At 35.0% G+C, this 22,429-nt stretch overlaps 2 protein-coding genes across 3 annotated transcripts; both read right to left on the reverse strand.

Annotated features, from left to right (window-relative positions):
- Positions 1–6,001: 6,001 nt before the first annotated feature.
- On the reverse strand, positions 6,002–6,990 carry LOC143546951 (putative germin-like protein 2-1). The gene is made up of 2 exons (XM_077038493.1): positions 6,733–6,990; positions 6,002–6,659 (listed from the first exon to the last, which is right to left on the reverse strand). The coding sequence occupies exons 1-2, from the start codon at positions 6,848–6,850 to the stop codon at positions 6,124–6,126; spliced, it is 654 nt and encodes a 217-aa protein (XP_076894608.1). The 5' UTR covers positions 6,851–6,990; the 3' UTR covers positions 6,002–6,123.
- Positions 6,991–17,703: 10,713 nt separating this feature from the next.
- LOC143546952 (putative germin-like protein 2-3) lies at positions 17,704–18,457 on the reverse strand. Of its 2 annotated transcripts, none has more exons than XM_077038495.1 (2): positions 18,334–18,457; positions 17,704–18,254 (listed from the first exon to the last, which is right to left on the reverse strand). In XM_077038495.1, the coding sequence occupies exons 1-2, from the start codon at positions 18,455–18,457 to the stop codon at positions 17,704–17,706; spliced, it is 675 nt and encodes a 224-aa protein (XP_076894610.1). The 2 variants fall into 2 exon arrangements, with proteins under 2 accessions (XP_076894610.1, XP_076894609.1); XM_077038494.1 differs by having other exon boundaries at positions 17,704–18,266.
- Positions 18,458–22,429: the final 3,972 nt, after the last annotated feature.

Consider the following 22,429-nt stretch of genomic DNA (forward strand, 5'->3'; position numbering starts at 1 on the left):
TTTCTTTTTCTCATTTAATTAATTGTAGGGACATATTAGTAAATATCATCATTTATTTTATATGGTAAGTATTAATGATTTATTTGAATATTCAAAAATTTCTTCCAAATGTTTAATAAGAAAAAACAAAACAAATAAATATAATTAACATCTTTCCTTAAATAAATAAAAAAAAGTCCCTACCTATAAATACGGCAGGTGGTTCAAACAAAACGTATAAAAATACTGTTCAAACACTTATAAAAATAATACTACAAAGTAAATCCTACATAATTAACTTATATTAAATGTACTTCACATGATTAATACGTAAGCAGGTATACATAAACGCCTGACATAAATCCTACACAAACAATTTAATCATACGTAAAATAAAGATTCCCTACACATAAACCTCTTACATAACATACATCTACATTTAACACACAACCAAATTCTCATTTCTACCATTTTTCACAGAAACATATTGCATACACCTATCATTCAAAATAAATTACATTTGCAACAACCACAATCCTACATACATTATAATAACCTAAACCAAAATAAGATTGTATTATCTATTAGCTTATATTTGACATCAACACATCTTTAATACTAGCCACACACAATTACATACAAAGTAAATATTAAAAACAATAACAACTTCTCATCAAGACTAAATCTTGTAGTTATATACACCCACATAGTTGATTCATTCAGTGCCCACATTATTCTAAATCATACTTACACATGAATTGGGGTATGCTAATCTAACATCATACCTACACATGAATCGGACATTCTAATCTAACATAATACCTACACATGAAACGAGCATATTAATCTAACATCATACCTACACATGAATTGAGCATACTTACATAGGAATCGAGAATAGATACACACGTATCGATCATATACCTACACATGAATCGAGCATACCTACATAAGAATCGAGCATGCCTACACATGGACGAATTACCCCTACACTTTGAATCAAGCATACTAATATAGCATCGTCTGTTGTAAATTAAGGAGCTTCATTTGTAAAAATAATAATAATAATAATAATAATAATAATAATAATAATAATAATAATAATAATAATAATAATGTGAGTGTACACGATTTTAACAAAAAAAAATAATTGAAACTAACTTCCATCCAAGTGAGCAAAAGAGTGATGGATCCTTAAACATGGACCCAACACATGGATGACCATATATCAAAATAGTAAATTATCCATGATTTATCCAACACAAACATCTTAAATTTTTAATCAAATCAATAAATTTAAAGATTCGATTAGTGAGGTTAGGAATTGAAACTAAGAATGGCTATAATAATAATAATAATAATAATAATAATAATAATAATGTTAAATGAAGGTTTGGAATATGGAAAATCAAATTATGGATAATGGAAAGTCAAATGAATATTTGCTTATAACTAGCAACTTTCTACACAACTATGATAGTTTCCTATTTCGATTGTATCACAAAAAAGACTATTGTATCCTTTTCATTAAAAAAAACCTCTTAAACAAGCATAATTAATTACCAAACTGGCATAATAAATGTAGACCTTTGATCAATATATCTAACGGCCAGGATTCATTTCTCCAACTTCTCACTCTAATTTCATTTCTTCACTGAACCGTCCCATATATATATATATATATATATATATATATATATATATATATATATATATATATGTGTTTTCTCAATGTTCATTTCATATATTTTACGTGTCATTCATTATTCTTTTATTTGGGTTTGAATTCGTGTTCTTCAAACCGACCTATTTCGTCGTTTCATTATATTCATAATTAACATTCATTATTGATATAATATACACGTGGATTTACGTTCATCGTTTGTTCGTTCGTTCAAATATCGAAACTACGGGATTTAAAGCTTCTATTTAAACGAGTCGTAATAATATGTTAATTACCCAAGTTATAATTTCTTTATTCATGTTTATAACATATAACAAAGTTCGAAGTTTAAAATGTAATTATACTTTGAATTCTAAGTTAATAGTACTTAAAACTTGAAGGACTAAAGCGTAAAGTTTTCAAATTAATATATTATTATAATAAATTAATCAAGCCCTACCCCTTAGCCCCACCCCTTCCTCGCGTTTTTCCGGTAAGCCGGAGTTCGGCTCCGGCAACCGGTAATCTCGCCTTGAAACTCGTTATCCGATCAATTAATTCGTTATAACAAATTTGGAATGCAATAAGTAACCCGTAAGCATCGTTATTAACGTATAACACCGTCTAATTAGCTGTAATTGACCTGTTAACAGTCGTGAATCTGCCGGATTTAAACCAAAACGCATTAACAGCAATTTAACTTCCTACACTCCAATTGATAGTATAAATAGGACTGCAATCATCAAGCTAAACTCGTACAAACATCAAAATAACACAACACACTCTCTAAATTGCATAATCGGTCTACAAGTCTGTTTTCCGACCAACTTAGGTTCACCAACAATCTGAAACATTACAAGGTAATTTTTATATGTTTTTACATCATTTTTATCCGTCTAATAAACCCCTAACATAACTCGAGCAAACATTGAACGAATTAACGGAATTGAAGCTAGGGTTTTGATAATGAAGATGATGAAGTTTTCATAATAATTTATAAATTTCTGTTTCTATTCTTTACACAAGTTATAAGCTGGTTCAAGTCGTTAGACTATTTTAGTGTGTGAATGTAGACCTGGGTTCGAACCTGGGTCAGGACCTATTTTATTTAATATTTTGTTTGTTTGTTGTTAGTTTCAAACCATTTCCATTAATTTTTAAATAAACCAAATAAGTATATTAAAAATCACTTAAAATAAATTATGATCTTTTTAAGTCAAATAAAATTATTGTTTAAACTAGATAAAATTTTTATAAATCATAACTTATCATTTTCAACAAAAACCGAACTCCCATTTTCCGTTAAACCATGAAAACAAAATTAATATATATTTCCGTTCAATTCTTTAACTTTACAACTCGTTAAAATCGTTAAAATTAATTTACATTTTCGTTACTCTAATTCCTTATAAATTGTTAAACCGTTAAAGTTAATTTTTAACCCGTTGACTTAAATTCGTTAGCTTTTATTTCATTGACTTTAAACCTGCTAGCTTTATAAATTGTTAACTTAAATTTCGTTAATATAATTACTTTGCAAAATAAAATTTCCATTTAAAATCCATACCTTGAAATTATCGTAAATTTCACATGAATGTGAAGGTTCATCATCATCATCTATCGTACTCAGTATATCCCACCAATAGCAAAGCTATGGTAGATTATAATATTAAAATGATTTAAACCGTTAAGGATAGATTATAATACGTTGATTCATAATTCGTTAATTTTAATCCATTAACACAATTATTGCTCGAGATAAATATGCGTGCCTTATAAATACCCTTAGTCTATAATAGCGTTAGTTTAAATAGTTCATTAAAATACCGGTAAAATTTAAATACAATATTAAAATCCAAAACGCTTTAAAATAATAAACCATAACACGACATCTTTAAGTGCTAATTAATTATTTTAAATGATGCTTGACACCTAAGACCAAATTACTTAATTTCTTCAATCCCGTTAGTTAGATTTCGTTTTTGTTTTATTATCGTTCTTGAAGTTCGGTTGCTTCGGTTTCGTATTGTGCTTTCGACTTTTATTACAAGTTGTCTTCGATTTCGAGGTGAGTTTCTCACAACCCTTTTTTAAACGTTTTCATATTTTGGGGTAGCATATGTATCTTACAAAACTTCAAGTATTTACGATATTGCTTACAAACTACAATTCATATCATGGACTTGTGTGCTTACTTGCTTATTTGTTACATACGTAGATTTCAAGTGGTTATCTCAATAAGTATGATCATACGCCCCTCTTTGCACTCAGGTCAATTTGTATCGAGTGGAAAAGGGACCTCATATCCGAGTACGTTGGTAGCCCCAACTGGAAAGGTCCTTCGTTTGTTCTTTACACTCATGTCCATTGCATCGAGTGTAAAGAACTATTATGTGCCCATTTCACAAGTTTCATGGAATTGTATGGTTTTTACGTACTATATCAAACCGTGGGATTCTTGCCAGCTATGTTCATAGCTGACTTTATTTTATACATATGCTACATGTATAGAGATATGAGGATGAAGGTTAGAAGACACATAGCATGCTTATAGGATATTCAAAGAACAACTTATCGTTTCATTTATTTATTTGTTTACAACTTGTATTATTTGATAAACTTGTGTTACATGATGATTTAAATGAAATAATGTTATTATGGTCACCTAATAGTGTCACATGCGTTCGAGCAATCTGTACATCACACTCAGGCGTTTCCGCTTTAGCCGGGGTGTTATATAAGATCCCAAAAGATTTGAGTAAATTCGTTTGAGGCTGCTCATTAAGCTGAGTTTGCTCATTGAGGGAGTGATATTGTGAGTTCGGTGCAACTCCAATGGATTTGTCTATCTTATTTTTAAGATGAGAATGCTATAGAATAGTAACCAAGTTTCAAAACTATTTCAATTAAGTCATTCATGTATTTTTTTTGTCCAAATTAAGTCACTAAACCTTCAAATTTATCCATCAACGGAATTTTTTGTGTCAATAATGAAATGAGGGAGAAGACATGATGGCCAGGATTTCCAAAATACATAGTTTTATTAAAAAATGAAATTAAGCATATTAATTATATTAAAAATAAAAGGTACCTGAAATTAATGCCACTTGTTGGCAGTAGCATAATAAAAGGAAAAAATAAAAGTTTTCCTATTGGTAGTTCAGTACCAACTCATCCCTAATTTAAACATTTTTAAAAACTTAAGTGACTTAATTGAAACATTTTTAAAACTTTGTCACTATTATTCAAAGTTACCCTTTTAATATCTTGCATAAGTTTGCACAAGGACTTTCATGGACCACCTACAAGTATAAATGTTTTTTCATAAACAACTACATGTATAAGTAATCTTAGATTAAACAAACATGCTTAGTAAAATCTCACTTATAATAAAAGTATTGATAAGGTATAATCATATATGTAAATGTATCTTGTATCAAAAGGAATAGAGAGGTCGTCCTCTAAAAAACTTTTTTTACTTATAAAATTAAAAGATATAGTTTGGATATTTGGAAATCCGAAACCCTTTCAAAATAGCTATCCAAATCCAAATCCAAAAATACAGACATTCAAAATTTGGATTCCGGAATTTCATGTTTTTTATTCGAATTCGTATAATTTTTTAGCGATTGACGACAGAGCAAAAGGAAAAGGAAAATGTATCACTAATTACCTTGAGAGTACCCATACACTCCCTAAAAAATCTACACGCCAAGATAAACACTAAAGCAAAGCTAAGACTAAGACAAAACTAATGCTAGGGCTAAGACTCCAAGACATGACAAAGACATATCTATATAGTCCTCTACAAGTCAATAAACTTAATCCGACGTCTCCAAAACTCCCATCTTCAATCATGTTCTCGAAAAGGTGTAAGTCTAGAAAACATTGTCTAATATGCTTATCCATGTCATCTTGAGTCTCCTTTACTCATGCTCCTTTATTGGAAGTTAATCCTGAAACAAGTTATCGAGAAAGGTGAAGGGGCTAAGTGAAAGTGTTTTAATATGTTTATTTTAGTGTGTTAAGAATATTACGAGTGACTTAGTGTTCTATAATAAGTTTTCTAGTTTTGCAAGTTGTTAGTTTTAGTATAAATAGATGGTTAAAGGTATTGTAATTTGTGTGCCTAGTTTTATAATAATAAAAATAGTCGAACAAGTTGTTCAATCTCGTGTTTGTGTGTTCGATCAAGGGCCTGATTGGTATCAGAGTGGTTTGACAAAGGAGCGGTTTTGAGAGTCGTTTTTCGATAAGGGAGAGCAGCCCCTCGCAGGGTTGTATCGTCGGTGAAACCGGTGGGTTGTGCTAAATATACCCATCTTGAAGTTTTTCAACATATATGTAGCGAATCTTAAAAATCATATAAGTTGGTCCAAATGTGCTTTCATAAGGTAAAATCGAACAAGCAATAAGCAATCCCAATATCTATCAACATCCTCACACAAAAATAAAATGCAAAAATAAAATGCAAATAAGCTCTAGAACTTTGCCTTGATCATATCCACCACTTTGTTATCCACTTGGAAAGCCTTAGCTAGAATGTCACTAGAAATTGTTGGGTTTGACCCAAAATCAGCATTTCCAACAAATATAGCACCAGGGTTTTGACAACTTAATGCACCAATAACAACAGCACTTTTGTTTCCTACATTCTGTTGGAAGTGAACAAGTCCTTCTGGGAACACAAACACATCACCCTTATTTAGTACCTTGCTGATAAGTCGGTATTCCGGATATGATGTAACGAATCCAACCTGAAGTGTGCCTTCTAAAACAGTAATGATTTCGGTGGCTCGTGGATGAGTGTGTGGTGGGTTAATTCCCCATGGTCCAAAGTCAATCCGGACCAGTGAGATGCCTAAAGTGTTAAGCCCAGGTAACTGAGTCACGGAAACCTGTTGAACCATTAATCCTAAAGGGTTTGATGTGTTGCCCCTAAGGTGGAGACCACTAAAGAAGAAGTCATTGGCTTGAGCTTGTATAGGATTCTTGCAGGCCATTCCATTTACAAAAACTGCAAGTTACATTTGTTAGATTAGATTTAGCAACAAAACCTTTGTGAAACATTTAATATCTTAATTATGCACCTGAGCTATTTGGATCAGCCACACAGAAATCTTGAAGGGGTTTGGATTCAGATTCAAAAGCAAAACAACAGAAAGTAAGAGCTATTAAACTGATCATGTGGCCTAACTGTTTCGTCATAGCCTGCAATTCTTCTTATTTATATTGTTGGATGAATTCTTTGCTAATGGAACTAGGCAATAGAAGCCGAAGAGTGTTTAATGAATTGGTTTTGAGATCCATATAAATATAGGGCTATGCAATTATCAAGACAGCGGACTCATGATAAATGTTAGCATTTGCATGAACACATAAAAAACAAGTTGAGATTGTCTGTTCTATATATCGTGGTAGAATGTAGCACTTGAACAATTGGTGAAGCATGCCTTTGTGTAGACATCATATGATCCAAATGATGAATGACCCCCTTTAAGGACCAAAACTTTGATTATTTCTACTTTTCCAGACAATTCATTATTATTAGGAATGGCATAATATTGTCTGGATGTTGCTGCATTTTTGACTTGGCCATTGAGAACACTCAAAGCTGTTGATGCACTCGATTTGGAACGCTTTTGGGGGTGCACCTTATCTTTAATAATAACGTGTTTCTGGCTTGCTAGATATTGTTTTAATGTTCTACGGATGCACTTTATAACTCATAAGTATGTTGGTTTAGCTTACATAGCATATCCGTAAAGGTGTAAACTTGTATGGATATAGTATCATTTCTTATACCAGTAAGACAACTATAAATAAAAGTTGTTTTTGAGTTGTACTATGTTGATATATTCTTTTAAAATGATTGATAATATCATTACTATAAAAATTTACATGTTATCATTTCATCATTTCTGTTTCTGGCACGCCTTGTTTCTGCTCTCACTATGTCCCTATAGCAAAAAGTTGCCAAATTCGGGCGATTCATTTATTTAATTCCTTTTCCGTTTTCATGGCAGCACTAAGATATGTAAATCCCTTGTTTTATATGTCCTAATGGATACGGTTTCGTAGTTGTTAGGCATTTTGAACAAAAATTTTCATCTCCTTGAGCTTGCGTAGGTGCTTCGGAGCTTACAAAGTATACTGACTTCTTAATTGTAAGCCACTCCAACTACATGGAATCTGTTCACACTAAGTGTTTCTAGTTCCATATCAAGTTATCAACCTCACTAATTTGAGCATCCGTATATCGATTATCTTAGCTAAACCTTTTTTTATATATTATAATTCTTAAAGCATCCTTTTCTCAATTATCTTAGTTCATTTTTTATTGGTATATATTGGCTTTAAATAATTTTGACCATCATTTTTTAGTGACTACCGGTCCCAACTAACTAAATGGGCTGGTGACAGTCTCACCTTTTAACATGCTTGCTTCCAACAATCCACGACCAGTGTCCGGAAAAACGTTTTCTGTCGGAAAACTCTTTTTTCACAGGATAACTCAATCTGAAGACCACCACCACCACCACTTGAACACCACCGTGACCACCACCACCTGGAAACCACCGTTTCCGTCAACCGAAAACCACCACATGAACGCCACCACCGTCACTTGAACATCACAGTTGACCACCACTACCCGAACACCACCTAATGACCACCACTTTCTGAACACCACCACCGACGGCTTCCACCTGAAAAAGGAGATTTTCCTGGCGAAAAACGTTTTTCCGACGATCTTAATAATTGGGGTTTTTACTAAAAAAGGTCCCTAAAGGTCTGATCTAAGGTTTAAAGAGTTTTGGGACGAAAATGTTGAGTTTTCCGGCCAAAAAGAAGCTTTCCAGCCAAAAATGTTTTTCCAGTGACTAAGACTAATGGAGTTACGGTTTCATTAGTCATGGATCGTTGGATGCAAACATGTTAAAGGTGGGACTGTCACCAGCCATTTAGTTAGTTAGGACCGGTAGTCACTAAAAAGTAATAGTTGAGATTATTTAAACCCAACATGCCTTTTTTATTTAATGTATATACGGTATATAATATACCGATTATATTTTTATATCCCACCAACCTATTATTTTATATAATATACTCGATTTATTTTTATTATATAAATATACCGTGGGTATGTTCGATACCGAATGGGTAATACCTTATAGATACATGACAAGTTTTAGTCTGAGTATGAATCAATTTTTTATAATTATGCATGGGTTTGAGATTACCTAAACTCGACCAAACGTCCATCACTAATCTTGCAGAGCTTTTGATTATAATTAAAAATGCAAAAATGAGCGAGTACGGTGAGGTTAATCCAAAATAACTTTTATTCAAAGCTTTTAAGTCTATTTGTACATAATTAACTTGTCAATAATATTATTAAAATGTATATTCTCAAAAGCAATGTTTTAAAAACCGATATTTTGCTATATTTTGCTCATACCGGATTTAGTTAAAAAATGGTATAACCGGTTGAACCGATTATATCGAAAGGTTCAACTGGGTTGAATAGTTTACCTTAGAATTTTATATAAACGTAACATTCAACTCAAAAAATAAACTAAAAGTACATTAATCAACAATAAAAATAATCCAAAAGCTAATTCAAAATAAAAAGAATAAAAAAGTACTTGCTTTTCAAATAAAGTTTTTTTAAAAATAAAAGTGTACAATATTTTTTAATTTTATTGTACTCATTTTAATTTTATTTTATCCGATGGGTTTACTCATTTTAATTTTATCCGCTGGATGGGTTAAAAATCAATTTTAAAAACATGGGACACAAAAAAATATCAAAAATCTATTGGGCTTAAAACCGGTATGCCGGTTTAAATCGATATTTTAAAAAATACTGACGGTTCGATCCCCTAGTGTTAGATAGCTATGATGTCAACTTTATGTATTGTTGTGCTTACTTGTATTCTTTCATATATTTGTGTAGCAATATGTAAGATATTTGTATTTATCTACTTGAGAAGAGAGATCGATTACAATTCTAATACTAATATGGTATCAGCCAAAGTTGTTTGACCTCCCCCTATTCCCTTCTCATTCTGTTCTCTGTTCATCTTCTTCTTCTTCCTTCCTTCCTCATCCTCTGATCCTCTTCCTATGAACACCCTAGCCCACATGCTTTCCATTAAACTATCCTCAACCAATTATCTTTACTGGAAAAATCAGATGATCCCTATTCTTTCTCTACAAAATCTGCTCCATCATGTTGATGGCTCCAAGTCTGCTCCTCCGGCGTTTCATACCCGGGAGGACAAACAAATTGAAAATCCAGAATATGCCCCTGGCTTGCTGCTGATCAACGCACGATAATAATCATCAATGCCTCCTTAACCGAAGAAGCGGTTTCTGTTGTTGTCGGGCTGCCCACATATGGGCTGCCAGGGCCTTTAAACTTATTTGTCATCAATTAAGTGCGATTGGGCACCCGGTTAATGCTAACGATCAACTGCTTTGGTTCTTGTGTGGATTGGGAACCTCATTTGAAAATTTCTCAATATCAGTTCGTGCCACTCGCCCTTTGCTAAGTTTTTCTGATTTGCTTGCTCGAGCCGAGAGTCATGAATTATTTATGAAGGCTCTTCATGGACCATCAACACCCTCTGTTGCATATTCAGCCCATCAATCCAAGACTTCTAACTATCGGCCTCGTCACCAGAATAATCGTGGTAGGTTTAACCATGCTTCTCGTGGTCAGTACAACCATCATAGTTGCAACCCATGTCACTGTAATAGCCGCCCCTCTGGCCACTTCAATTACCGTAATCGCAAGCCACCCTCATGCTAATTATGCCAAACTGAAGGACACGTTGCTACCGCATGTCCTACTCTTTCATCCTCTGCTGGTTCCGCGATGTCGTCGGATGATCAGTTGGCACGGACTTTTCATGCTCAATGTCACGTTAACACTCATGGTCCCGATTGGTGTGTTGATTCGGGAGCAACTGACCATATGACCGGTAATCTCTCTGGTGTTTTCAACGCCTCGCCTCCTAAAGGTAATACTCATGTGGTTTTCGGTAATGGTAAAACCCTTCCGGTTTCCCATTCAGGTAATATGCATCTTTTTATTCTTTGAACTTAAACAATGTCTTAGTCGTTCCTAATTTAACTAGAAATCTTCTCTCTGTCGGTAAATTAACTAAAGATAATGGTGTTGATGTTCTATTCTCATACCCTTATTTTTACATTCAGGACCGCCAAACCAAACAGGTAATAGCCAAAGGGCACCGTGAAGACGGTGTCTATATTCTCCACACCAAGCATGAAGCCGTGGTTGCCTCTTCAAATTGTCCTAAAGAATCGTTTGAAGTATGGCACTCTAGATTGGGGCATGTCCCATTTGATATTCTTACTTTGTTACAAAAACTTGGACATTTATCTTTGTCGTCTATTTTGCCTAAACCGGGTCTTTGTGCCCCTTGTCAATTAGCCAAGGCTAAAAGACAACCATTTCCTATTAATAATAAACGTGCTAATCATCCTTTGGAGTTAATACATTGTGATCTATGGGGACCGTCACCGGTTAAATCGGTTGATGGATATTTATATTATGTTGCCTTTATTGACGATTTCTCAAGGTTCTCATGGATTTATCCGTTACGTACAAAATTTGAATTTGTTGATGCTTTATTGGTTTTTTTGCCTTTTGTTCAAACTCAATTCTCAAGGAAACTAAAAGTTTTCCAAAGCGATGGTGGTACCAAGTTTATTAATAATCGGGTTCGGAAAAGTTTTGAACAAAACAGCACTTTCCACCGTGTTTCATGTCCTTACACACCACAACAAAACGGACGTGCGGAACGAAAACATCGACAAATTGTCGAGACTGGCTTAGCTATGTTGTTCAATGCTCGACTCCCTCCTAGTTATTGGGTGGATGCCTTCTCCCCAGCTGTTTACATCATTAATCGGTTACCTACACCTTTACTTAATTACAAATCTCCATTTGAACTTTTACTTAATAAATCTCCCACATACGTGTCCTTTCGTGTTTTTGGCTGTCGGGTCTACCCTCTCTTACGTGATTATGCACCAAATAAACTTGCACCGCGGAGTCTTCCTTGCATCTTTATTGGGCATAGTCCCAAATATAAAGGCTACCGGTGTCTAGATCTGTCCACTTCCCGTGTTTATGTCACTAGACATGCTAGGTTTGATGAAACCGTATTCCCGTTTGAAGGTTCCCAAACTGAGCAACCCATCACCAATCTTCTAATAACATCTTTTTTTGAGTCTGCCATCCCTACCCAAGGCTTAACAAATTCCAACCCACAACAAATTTCCCATATCACACCACCTTCCCCTTGTCACAACCCAACAGATCCCAACCCAACACCCATGTCACCCATTCAAAGTCAACCATGTAATTTTTGCATGGATTCCATCCCCATGCAAACATCTCAACCTACTTCTTATGTTACTCCCCCTACGGACCCTGCTTGACCACCCACACCCACATTACCCGATGACCCATCTTCTCCAGGAACACCCCCTGTTGTGTCTCATGTACCACCCCCACCTCCACATCCACCTCCTCTTTCGCTCTCAACTCACCCTATGATGACTCGTGCCAAATCTGGTATTTTTAATCCACTCCATAGAGCCGATATCTCTCACACCATCACTCTACCTCTTCACCATGCCCTTTTTGCCACTACCGAGCCGAAGACTTTTAAAACTGCCAATCGGGATGCGAGATGGGTTCTTGCTATGCAAAGTGAGATTGATGCCCTCCATCATAATAACACATGGACACTTGTTCCTCGTCCTTCCAATCATAACATTGTCGGTTCCAAATGGCTCTATAGCACGAAGTTCCACTCTGATGGGACCATTAACCGTCACAAAGCTCGCCTCGTGGCGCAAGGGTTCAGTCAAACACCGGGTCTTGATTATTTTCACACGTTTAGTCCTGTTGTTACAGCCGCCATAGTGCGTATTGTTATCTCCTTGGCTGTTATAAATCAATGGAAACTACATCAGTTAGATGTCAACAATGCCTTTCTCCATGGGCATCTCACTGAAAGTGTTTATATGGAACAACCACCGGGATTTGTTAACTCCGAGTTTCCAAACCATGTGTGTAAATTAAATAAGGCGTTATATGGTCTCAAACAAGCTCCCAGGGCTTGGTTTCATCGCCTTAGCACATTCCTTCTCACCAATGGCTTTATATGTAGTCGTGCAGACCCATCTCTTTTTATCTTTAAAAGAGATTATGCTATTATGTACCTATTGGTTTATGTTGATGATTTAATCTTAACGGGCAATGAAACTCATATTCTCACCTCGTTCACCACTCGTCTAAACCAAGAATTTGCCATTAAATATCTGGGGGAGCTCAACTACTTTCTTGGGCTTGAAGTTACCTACACTTCCAATTGACTCTTTTTAAAACAATCTAAATACATTACTGATATACTTACCCGTGCTAAGATGTTGGATGCCAAACCGACACCAACACCTTTAAGCACTAATGTTTCTTTTGTTTCTACAGGTGATTTATATTCGGATCCTACACATTACCGTTCAATTGTGGGTGCTCTTCAGTATCTTACGATTACTCGCCCTGATATCTCCTATGCTGTTAATCAAGTCAGTCAGTTTCTGCATGCTCCAATGGTTACACACTATGAGGCGGTCAAACGCATCCTTCGATATATTAAAGGTACCTTGGCTTTTGTTCTTCACTACTGTAGACCCTCGCAGACAGCTCTTTTAGGCTATTCAGATGCAGACTGGGCTTGATGTTTGGAAACTCGTCGTTCTACTTATGGATACTCTCTTCTTGGGTGGAAATCTTGTCTCATGGAGTGCTAAGAAACAACCAACCATTGCTCGTTCCAGTTGTGAATCTGAATATCGAGCCATGGCCAACATGGCTGCTGAAATTGTATGGCTTACTCATCTTCTACGGGAACTTCATGCCTTACCGCCTGATCATCTGACAATACTTTGTGATAATCGTAGTACTCAGTTCCTTACACAAAAAACCGTTTCTCACAAACGCGCTAACACATTGAGTTGGACTACCACTTTATACGGGAACTTGTAACTTCTGGAAAACTACATACCAAATTCGTTCTGACCAAGCTTCAGGTGGCAGACATTTTTACGAAGAGTCTTCCACACCCTCAGTTTGAGTACTTTCGGCGACTTCTTTGCTTAGGTCCACCACCGTCTCGCTTGAGGGGGGATGTTAGATAGCTATGATGTCAACTTTATGTATTGTTGTCCTTACTTGTATTTTTTCATATCTTTGTGTAGCAATATGTAAGATATTTGTATTTATATAGAATCCTTCTCTACTTGAGAAGAGATATCGATTACAATTCTAATACCTAGCAAACCGCCTAAAAATACCGGGCTCTAAATACCGGCTAGTAACTCAAAACCTGGTATAACCGATTCAACCGGCCGGTATGAACCGATATTTAAAACACTGCTCAAAAGAATAGTTTTATTTTGGATAACGATTTATGTATCAAAGGGACTTTAGGGGCGATGACCGTTCTTAGGTTATTCAAAAACTCAACTAACTTAGTATACACGTTTTGTCTGATTATGAAAAGTAAAACACAAAGATTTGACCGGTTTAGAAGTAACTAATTTCAACCTAAATTGCAATTAAGTTAATTAAGAAACTTGATACAGAAACTAGAAAGCACATAAAAAGTACAAAACAAGAAACAAACAACTACATTCCAAATTCGGGTTTGTATAATTCAACTTGATTAACTATAGTTGGGGTGTTCTTCGGGTTCGTTTTTCAGGTTTCGGGTCGGGTTTTTCGGGTTTCAAAGTTTTAAATCTTGACCCGAAACCCAACCCAAATCTCTTATGGATTTTTCAGGTCCGGGTAGCTCGGGTTCAGGTTTTTTCGAGTTGGGTTAATCGGGTTTCGAGTATCCTAGAAAAAAAAAACACAAAAGCAAAAAAATTTAAAAAACCACAATGCTAAAATTAAAACAATATATTCTTCTTTGCTTATAACGCAGATAATCAAATAATAAATCAACATAATTTGATAAAACAATTCAAAAGAAGAGTAAAACTAACTTGAATTATAATCGTATTCAGTCAGACGTGATTTGGTTGTTCGATTACGGTTGCTATTAGTAATAAACGGAAAACATAGATTAATAATAAACAATTCATCCATAAAAGTTAGAATGACAACAGTTGATGCAAGGTGGTCCTTGCTGATTCACACGGGATTCCACGTGCCCCATGCTACTTGGGTCAGAGCGTAAGCTAGTGATGCTTTCGGCTAGCCAAATTATGATAACTTTAGTGTTTAAGAGCCTAAGAGATATCCTATCGTACCTAAACATATATTTAATTTCAAAACTAAAAGTTTATTCAGGTTTTTTGGGTTGACCCGAAACATACAAATCAAACCCGAGAACCAACCCGAATTACTTCGGTTCGGGTTTGGGGTTAGTGTTTTCTTGGGTTCAGGTTCTTCGGGTCGGGTTAGTTCGAATTCGGGTACGAGTTTTTTCGGATTAGGTTTCGGGTTTCAGGTAAAAGTGACAGGTCTAACTATAGTAGTGAGCTACATAGATAAGGTATTGTTTAAGATACTTGAATGATAGACAACCAATGGACGGTTCAATCAAACAACAAATCTTTTAATCAATGATTCAAGAACGAATAATTTACGTTGTGTGATGGCAGGGCCAGATCCGAGAAAGCAAAAAAAATTTTGGGCCGAAGGCAAAAATTTTTTTGGGCATTAAGTAAAAAGAGTATTTTGTTGGGTTTAAACACTTTAGTTTTTGTATAAAATAAAAGGAGTATTTTGTTATAATTTGAGTTGTTTAAAAAACTTTTGTATAAAAAAAGAATTAAACATGCGTCAATGTCTCAAGTGTGGTTAAAACCTACAACCTCTTGGTTGTCTCATTTGCCACTAGACCAAACTAGTGATTGTGTAATTGTATTTAAACATTAAATATACATATTGTTTTTAATAAAAATACATATAATTTTTTCATAAAAAAAAAAATTCGGACCTCGTGGGATGTCGGACTTGTGACCGTAGACCAACCTACCACCCACAAGGGCCGGCCCTGTGTGACGGGTTCTTACTTGACATCAGCTCACTATCCGACGCTATCAACTAAAACACACTGTTCACTCATGATGAAGACCAAATAGCATTAACATTAAAAGAACATGTTCAAAATAGTTTGTAGCTCAACTCAAAATTATATTAGACATATTAATGTATTCAAAACATTTACTAGTTAAAAGAACAAGAACACGTTCATATTTTCATCAGATGGGAATAACCAACCAATCATAAAATAAAGAAATCAAAATTTTCACTACACCGTTTTTCATATAAAATTAATTAGCTAAATACTTCGCACTTAATTTGTTTACCAAAGAAAGTATTGTTAATCCATTGTGTCTATTATGCGTATCAAACAACCTCTTGTTTTCTTTTTCTAGCAAACACTATGTACCAATTCTATATGTGTCGATCTTCACGCGGTACGTAGCAAGGTTGCTGCGGTGTTACCCCTTGCAAATTATCTTCCAATCTCTTTAGAGTGGTGAGAATCGAGAGTACGCCCTCCTTATCCCTTCCATCATTCACTCTCTCACATTTATATTAGCATCACATTATTATTTATTTTTTCCATCTCATCCCATCACAAAATCATGAAAATGTGTTCACTTTTCCATCCCACATTCTAGCCAACGTTAGATGAAAATAATAATAAAAACAATAATAATTAATATTATTATTATTATTATAATTATTATCGATTAATAATTATATAAATAATATTTTTTTATCTAATTCAAATATTTTAATATAATAATGCTAATAACACTACAAAAATAAAATTACATTACTTTGAAAAAACACTAGTGACAATGCATTACTTAAAATACAAGATTAAATAAAAACAATCCTACAAACAATAAACTAGCTATCAAGATTGGGTATGTGGGAGTGTGCAATATGCTCCACAATATCCGATAAAAGAGTTTCATGTAATTCTAGATCACAACTCCGTAGGAATAGCGTCTTTAACTTCTTCATCATTAATACATTTAATTACTTTTTGTTTACTTATTTTATCAATCCAACGGCCATATTCTTTGTCGGGATGGCCGGCACCACTTCACCGCCCATAATGAAATTGGGCTCGGTACCAATGAGGTGGGGCGGTGTTCCCCATCAGTACCGGCCACGTTTCAATCCTGTCACGACTCATCCTAGCTCAGCCATTAACTAAAAACTTCACACTTGATTTTCTTTTTACCAAAAGAAAGTATTGTTAATCCTTTGCGTCTTATGTGTATCCAGCAACTTCTTGTTCTCTTTGGTACGTAGTCTAGAGTCCAAGGCTGCTGCCCCTCGCAAACTGCCGTCCATTCCCTTTATTCATTTCTTTCCAGCCGTTTTGTTCTAGCTCAATCCAAAAATATCCCAATGAAATAAAATTAAGCTCGTAAACAGGAGTAAACGACATCGCTAGATTGGGAGAGATGGTGTAAATTCAATTTCGTCAATTTCCCTTTGTAGTTTTTGTTCTTTGTAAGTTTTTATTTATCGGTCATCTTACTTCTTGTGAGTTGCCCATTTTTTTCTTTTAATATATTAGCCTTTAAAAAAACATCATTTAAATACTTTGGCTTAATTACACGGGCTTTTCTAGTATGTTATTTATTAATCACAAATTGAAAAGGCGACTTAACAATATTAAGTTATAATTATATTTATATTATAATTAAATATATTTATGCATGCATTGATGCATATAATATAATACTAGATAAAGCGTACATAAAATGCACCTATCAAGAAAACAGTTTTTGAAAAGTCACATATGCATCATGCATGTCCTAGCTAATTGCCAAATACTCCTTTTTGATCACAAAGGCATGGGTAAACATAAATAGGAATCACAATCTTGGTAATTGCTCTAAACTTTATTATGATACCAAATGGTTAGGTAAGTATCCAATACCAACACATACTAGAACACGCAAACGCGTATCCTAAAGTTTTACATATGCATTAACTTCTTTTTTATGAGATGTACTGTTTTATTATCAACTTGAAATGCTTGTGCCAGAATCTCTGTAGAAATTGGCGGTGTCGACCCGAATATCGAGTTTGTGATGCTAATAACACCCGGATTTTGACTACTCAACGCAGCGATCGCAGTTGCATTCGTATGGCCCATATTCCGTTGAAAATGAACGAGCCCAACCGGAAAAACAAACACATCACCACGTTGTAGGACTTTGGTAATGAGTCGGTTTTGTGGGTCCGATGTTATGAACCCCACTTGCAACGTTCCTTCTAAAACCGTGAGTATTTCAGTTGCTCGAGGGTGCGTGTGTGGTGGGTTAGCCCCCCAAAGTGCGTAGTCAATTCGCATCATTGAGAGCCCAAGTGTGTTCAGCCCGGGTATCTGGTACACGGATACCGGGCTGATGCGATACCCATAAGAGTTTTGCGTGTCCCCTGCGACGTGGAGCCCGCTATAGTAGAAATCATCAGCCTGGACAAACAGTGGGTTCTTGCAAGCCATGCCGTTTACTCTAACCGTACCTAAACGAAAAACTGTTGAAATTATTAAAATTATATAAAAAGAAATCATCTTCGTAGACGACAATGGAACGCGTATCACCTTGGTTAGTCGCATCCGCTACGCAAAAATCCTGTAGAGGTGCGGGTTCATATGACAAGACAGTTATTAAGATTGAGGAACAGAATGCTACTGCTAAAATAAACAAGATAAAAGATGTTGCCATTGCTTGATACCGTGGGACGAAGTGTTGTGTTCGATATGAACTATGTTTATATAGCTGTCGAATTATGCAACTCGTATATATATAGAAAGAAAGATCATGCGGAAGCTATTGGATCTTGGTGGTGTTTAGTTTAGTTTGATGATTTCATTATATTATTCGAATCTTGAAATAGTTCAAGATTGCCTGTAGTTCATTTGAGTTTCATGACCATATTCCTTAAAACAATATCTGGCCATAGACTAAACAAATGGTTATCATGTCGTCAACACGGCAGCCCTTTGTGCATCCTTTTATTTATTGCATTTGTTTTAAACTAGACGATCCCAACAGTTCACACGTATAGTTTATCTTTAGGGAAAATAGTGGCGGATTGAAGACAAGCCCAGTGGAGGTTAGTCAGCCACTCAGATTTAATGAGAGTATGAGACTAGATGTATTAATTAAGTTTTGTAGTGGTAATTTTGATTAAAAACAAACAATGAAGACCCCCCTTACGGCTTTTGTTTTTTAATTAACCCAATATTCTATATTCCTTATAGCACTATAAAGTGATAAACAAGCTCATTTTTTTAATGATCGCCTAAAAAGATGTTAATTGTTAAACGAATAAGACAGGCAGGCAGACGACTCATGAATATCAAGTTCGTTTGGAAAATTAGTTTTACCCGTTAGAACCGCAATGGTGAAATATTTTTTTCAGCAATGAAGATAACGGCAAATTTGTGTAATCGGATTGGCGAGAATTTTTTGAATGCTTGTGTAATTTGTATCATTGAAAAGAAGTATTTTAAGGTGTTTCGAATTAAGTTGTAATTCGATGAAATCACATATAGAACAAGCATAATATGTATTTTGTTTTGCTATATTGTAGTTCGTTTTATAATTTCACGTAATTTATTTTTATTGATTATTTTTTTCCTCACTGAGTTAAATATCTGGATCCGTCAATAAGAAAAATTCTCAAAATATCCTTTTCATGAATGATGTCAACAAAATACCTATCCGACGGTATTCATTGCCAACCACATACCAGTGGTGAAATCAAAAAATTATTTCAAAGGGGTCAAAATTTTTTTAGGTTAGTCGACTATAGCTAAATTAAATTGCCACAACTTTTTTTCTTCTTATTTCATCAAGTTTAAGCAATTTTAATTAGTTGTGGGCAAAACTTTTAATATATATCAATACAGGCTTAATTAAAGCCTTAAAACAATTTCACTTTTGGGAAGTTGGGCTAAAGCCATTTAATAATGGATTTAATAATGGGTTATTAAATTTTAATAATCTCAACTATAACATTTTGGACAAAAATTTATTCAAACTTAAAAAATATTTACAGACACTCTAAATTTCAATTGAATGAATTTTACTTGAGGGGCCACACTAAATGAAAGCTTACCCATTTAGTTTTTTATAAGAAAAATCTAATAGAATAGTAATCAACTTTCAAAAGTGTTCTAATTAGGTCACTGATGCATATTTTTCTCAAATCGGGTCACTAAATCTTCAAATCAAGTCTCACCGATTTTTGTGTACGTCAAGAAAGAAATGGATGATAAGATGTGGGTGTCGGAATTTGCAATATATGTAGTTAAATTTAAAAATTTTTAAAAAACGTTAATTATATTAAAATTTAAAAATAAAAAATAAAATTCACGTCGCCACTCAACGTCAACTTCAAAAAAAAGATAAAAAGATTTCCTATGTGAAACAGAAAAGAAATTGGCTAAAAAAACATGTTAAAACTTTTAATTTAATCAAACACGAAAGTTAAGTGACCTAATTGGAATACTTTTTAAAGTTAAGTGACCTAATTTGAATACTTTTGAAAGTTTGTTACTATTCTATGAAGTTGCCCCTTTTTTATATGACATGAAATGCTTATGTGGCAAAAACCAAGCTGTTGACGGAAACTAAGCACATTAACGGAAACTAAGCTGTGGTAGGCATACAAAAACACTTACTATTTCAATAGATGAAATAAAGAGAGAAGCCAAAGATTTGATATTAATCACTCTCAACCTATCTCATTTACTTATGTTTATGGGCACGCCAATATTCTTCTCAGCAATAACTCGTGTGCGCTTTTTGTAACATCCCGAAATTTCTAAAGTAATATTTATTATATTATTTTGTCGAGTGAAATAAACGAGTTAGTGGAACGATAATAATAATAGCAAAATATGAAGACTTAGTAAGATAATTAGATGGGATTAGATATGGACCAAAAGGAAATATGGGCCTTCGGTCCATGGGCTTAAGGGAGTATAAATACCCCCTTAAACCCCAATCCTTTCCATTCCATCCATTTATCCATCCTAATCTCTACACACTCCAAAACACACACAACCCGAACCAAGATCCAAAGGCGAGGACCCGAGCTCGTTGGTGCTAGATCGTCGTAACGAACCAAAGCAACAAGACCAGCTCGTGTTCGTAGTTCGACTCATTTACGGTACGTTTATATCGAGAACTTGTTCGTTTAGGTTTGGATTAGTATAGAAATGATAGATCTGTGTTTGTATGGTAAAAACGAATCCAACAAAGCTAAACTTACTGAAAATGGATATGATTTGATGGGTTAATCGATTGATAAAAGAACCCGTAACCTATATGCCTATATCGCACCCTTTAAACATTGATGTTAGGTCGATTTGATGGTTGGGGTTTGTAGGCGCTGGTCAGACGATTCCGTGGATACCTAAATCGAGTTATTTGGTTAAGAAACGAAGATGATTAAGGGATTTAAGGACGAACAGTACCTGCAGCTGGACAACTTCCCCTGCAAGCTAAGTTCGCCTGATGAACTTCGCCTGCAAAACTAAGTTCGCCTGATGACAACTTCGCTGCAAAGCTAAGTTCGCCTGATGACAACTTCGCCTGCAAAGCTAAGTTCGCCTGATGAACTTCGCCTGCAAAGCTAAGTTCGCCTGATGACAACTTCGCCTGCAAAACTAAGTTCGCCTAAGGTTTAACTTCGCCTAAAGCTAAGTTCGCCTAAGGTTTAACTTCGCCTAAAGTCAAGTTCGATTAGAAAATAAATTAAAAACGATAAGTAAAAGTAAGCTAATACTAGGCCACCAGATTAAATCAGGCGAGTATTGATACGTGTAACTTATACAGTCAGCCGAGCTCAGTTAAAGAAGGGATTTACAACTATCGGAGGAAGAAGCAGAGTTCAGGTGAGTTCTAGCCCCATTTATGTGTTATGTTTTCGGGGCTGTGTGCATACTCGATATGTTTGTTAATACGCTTATCCTAAGAGATAAGTGTATGCCTTATGTGAATGATGTGATATGTATGAATGATTGCTTGATGGTACGTGAACGATCTTCGGATATTGCATGTACTGTCAGGTTGTAACGCTATGTATAAGGTAAGTATGATATATATGCTTATGTGTATGAACGTGATAAAGTTAATAAAAGAAGGAAACGATGGTTGTATGGTTGTATGGTTACGAAAAGGGTACCGAGCCCTAATAATACTCGAGGTATGATGTATGGTTGTATGGTAACGAAGAGGGAATCGAACCCTACTAATATTCGAGAACTAGGGAACCGAACCCTACTAATATTCGAGGAAAGAGGGTGCCGAGCCCTAATAATACTCGAGGAAAGAGGGTACCGAGCCCTAATAATACTCGAGGAAGGAGGGTACCGAGCCCTAATAATACTCGAGGAAGGAGGGTACCGAGCCCTAATAATACTCGAGGAATGTAGGGCGTAATGCTCTTTATAACGTAAGATATGAAAGTAAGTTAATACAAAAGAAAGTATGAAAGTATGAATGAAAGAATATAAGTTTATGTGTATTGTATAGTGTATGATTAACTAGAACTCACTCAGCGTAGCTGACTTTTAGTATGCACGCAGGTGAGTAGAAAGAGACAGCTAGCTTGAGCGGGCACATGGTGGGCGAATAGGAAACTGGCATCTGAAGACTCAAGATGTTTTAATGTAATTGACGTTT

The sequence above is a fragment of the Bidens hawaiensis genome, unplaced genomic scaffold, assembly GCF_021521415.1.
Source record: "Bidens hawaiensis isolate Kalapana, Puna unplaced genomic scaffold, B.hawaiensis_p1.1 tig00014524_1, whole genome shotgun sequence".
Classification (NCBI taxonomy): domain Eukaryota; kingdom Viridiplantae; phylum Streptophyta; class Magnoliopsida; order Asterales; family Asteraceae; genus Bidens; species Bidens hawaiensis.

Bases quoted from the DNA above. Each gene is read 5' to 3' on its own strand.
- LOC143546952 (XM_077038494.1), bottom strand. From the start codon at position 18,457: ATGGCAACATCTTTTATCTTGTTTATTTTAGCAGTAGCATTCTGTTCC. The intron at 18,267-18,333 runs GTGATACGCGTT...TAATTTCAACAG, and splicing joins AGCGGATGCGACTAACCAAG to TTTTTCGTTTAGGTACGGTT.
- LOC143546951 (XM_077038493.1), bottom strand. From the start codon at position 6,850: ATGACGAAACAGTTAGGCCACATGATCAGTTTAATAGCTCTTACTTTC. The intron at 6,660-6,732 runs GTGCATAATTAA...TGTAACTTGCAG, and splicing joins GGCTGATCCAAATAGCTCAG to TTTTTGTAAATGGAATGGCC.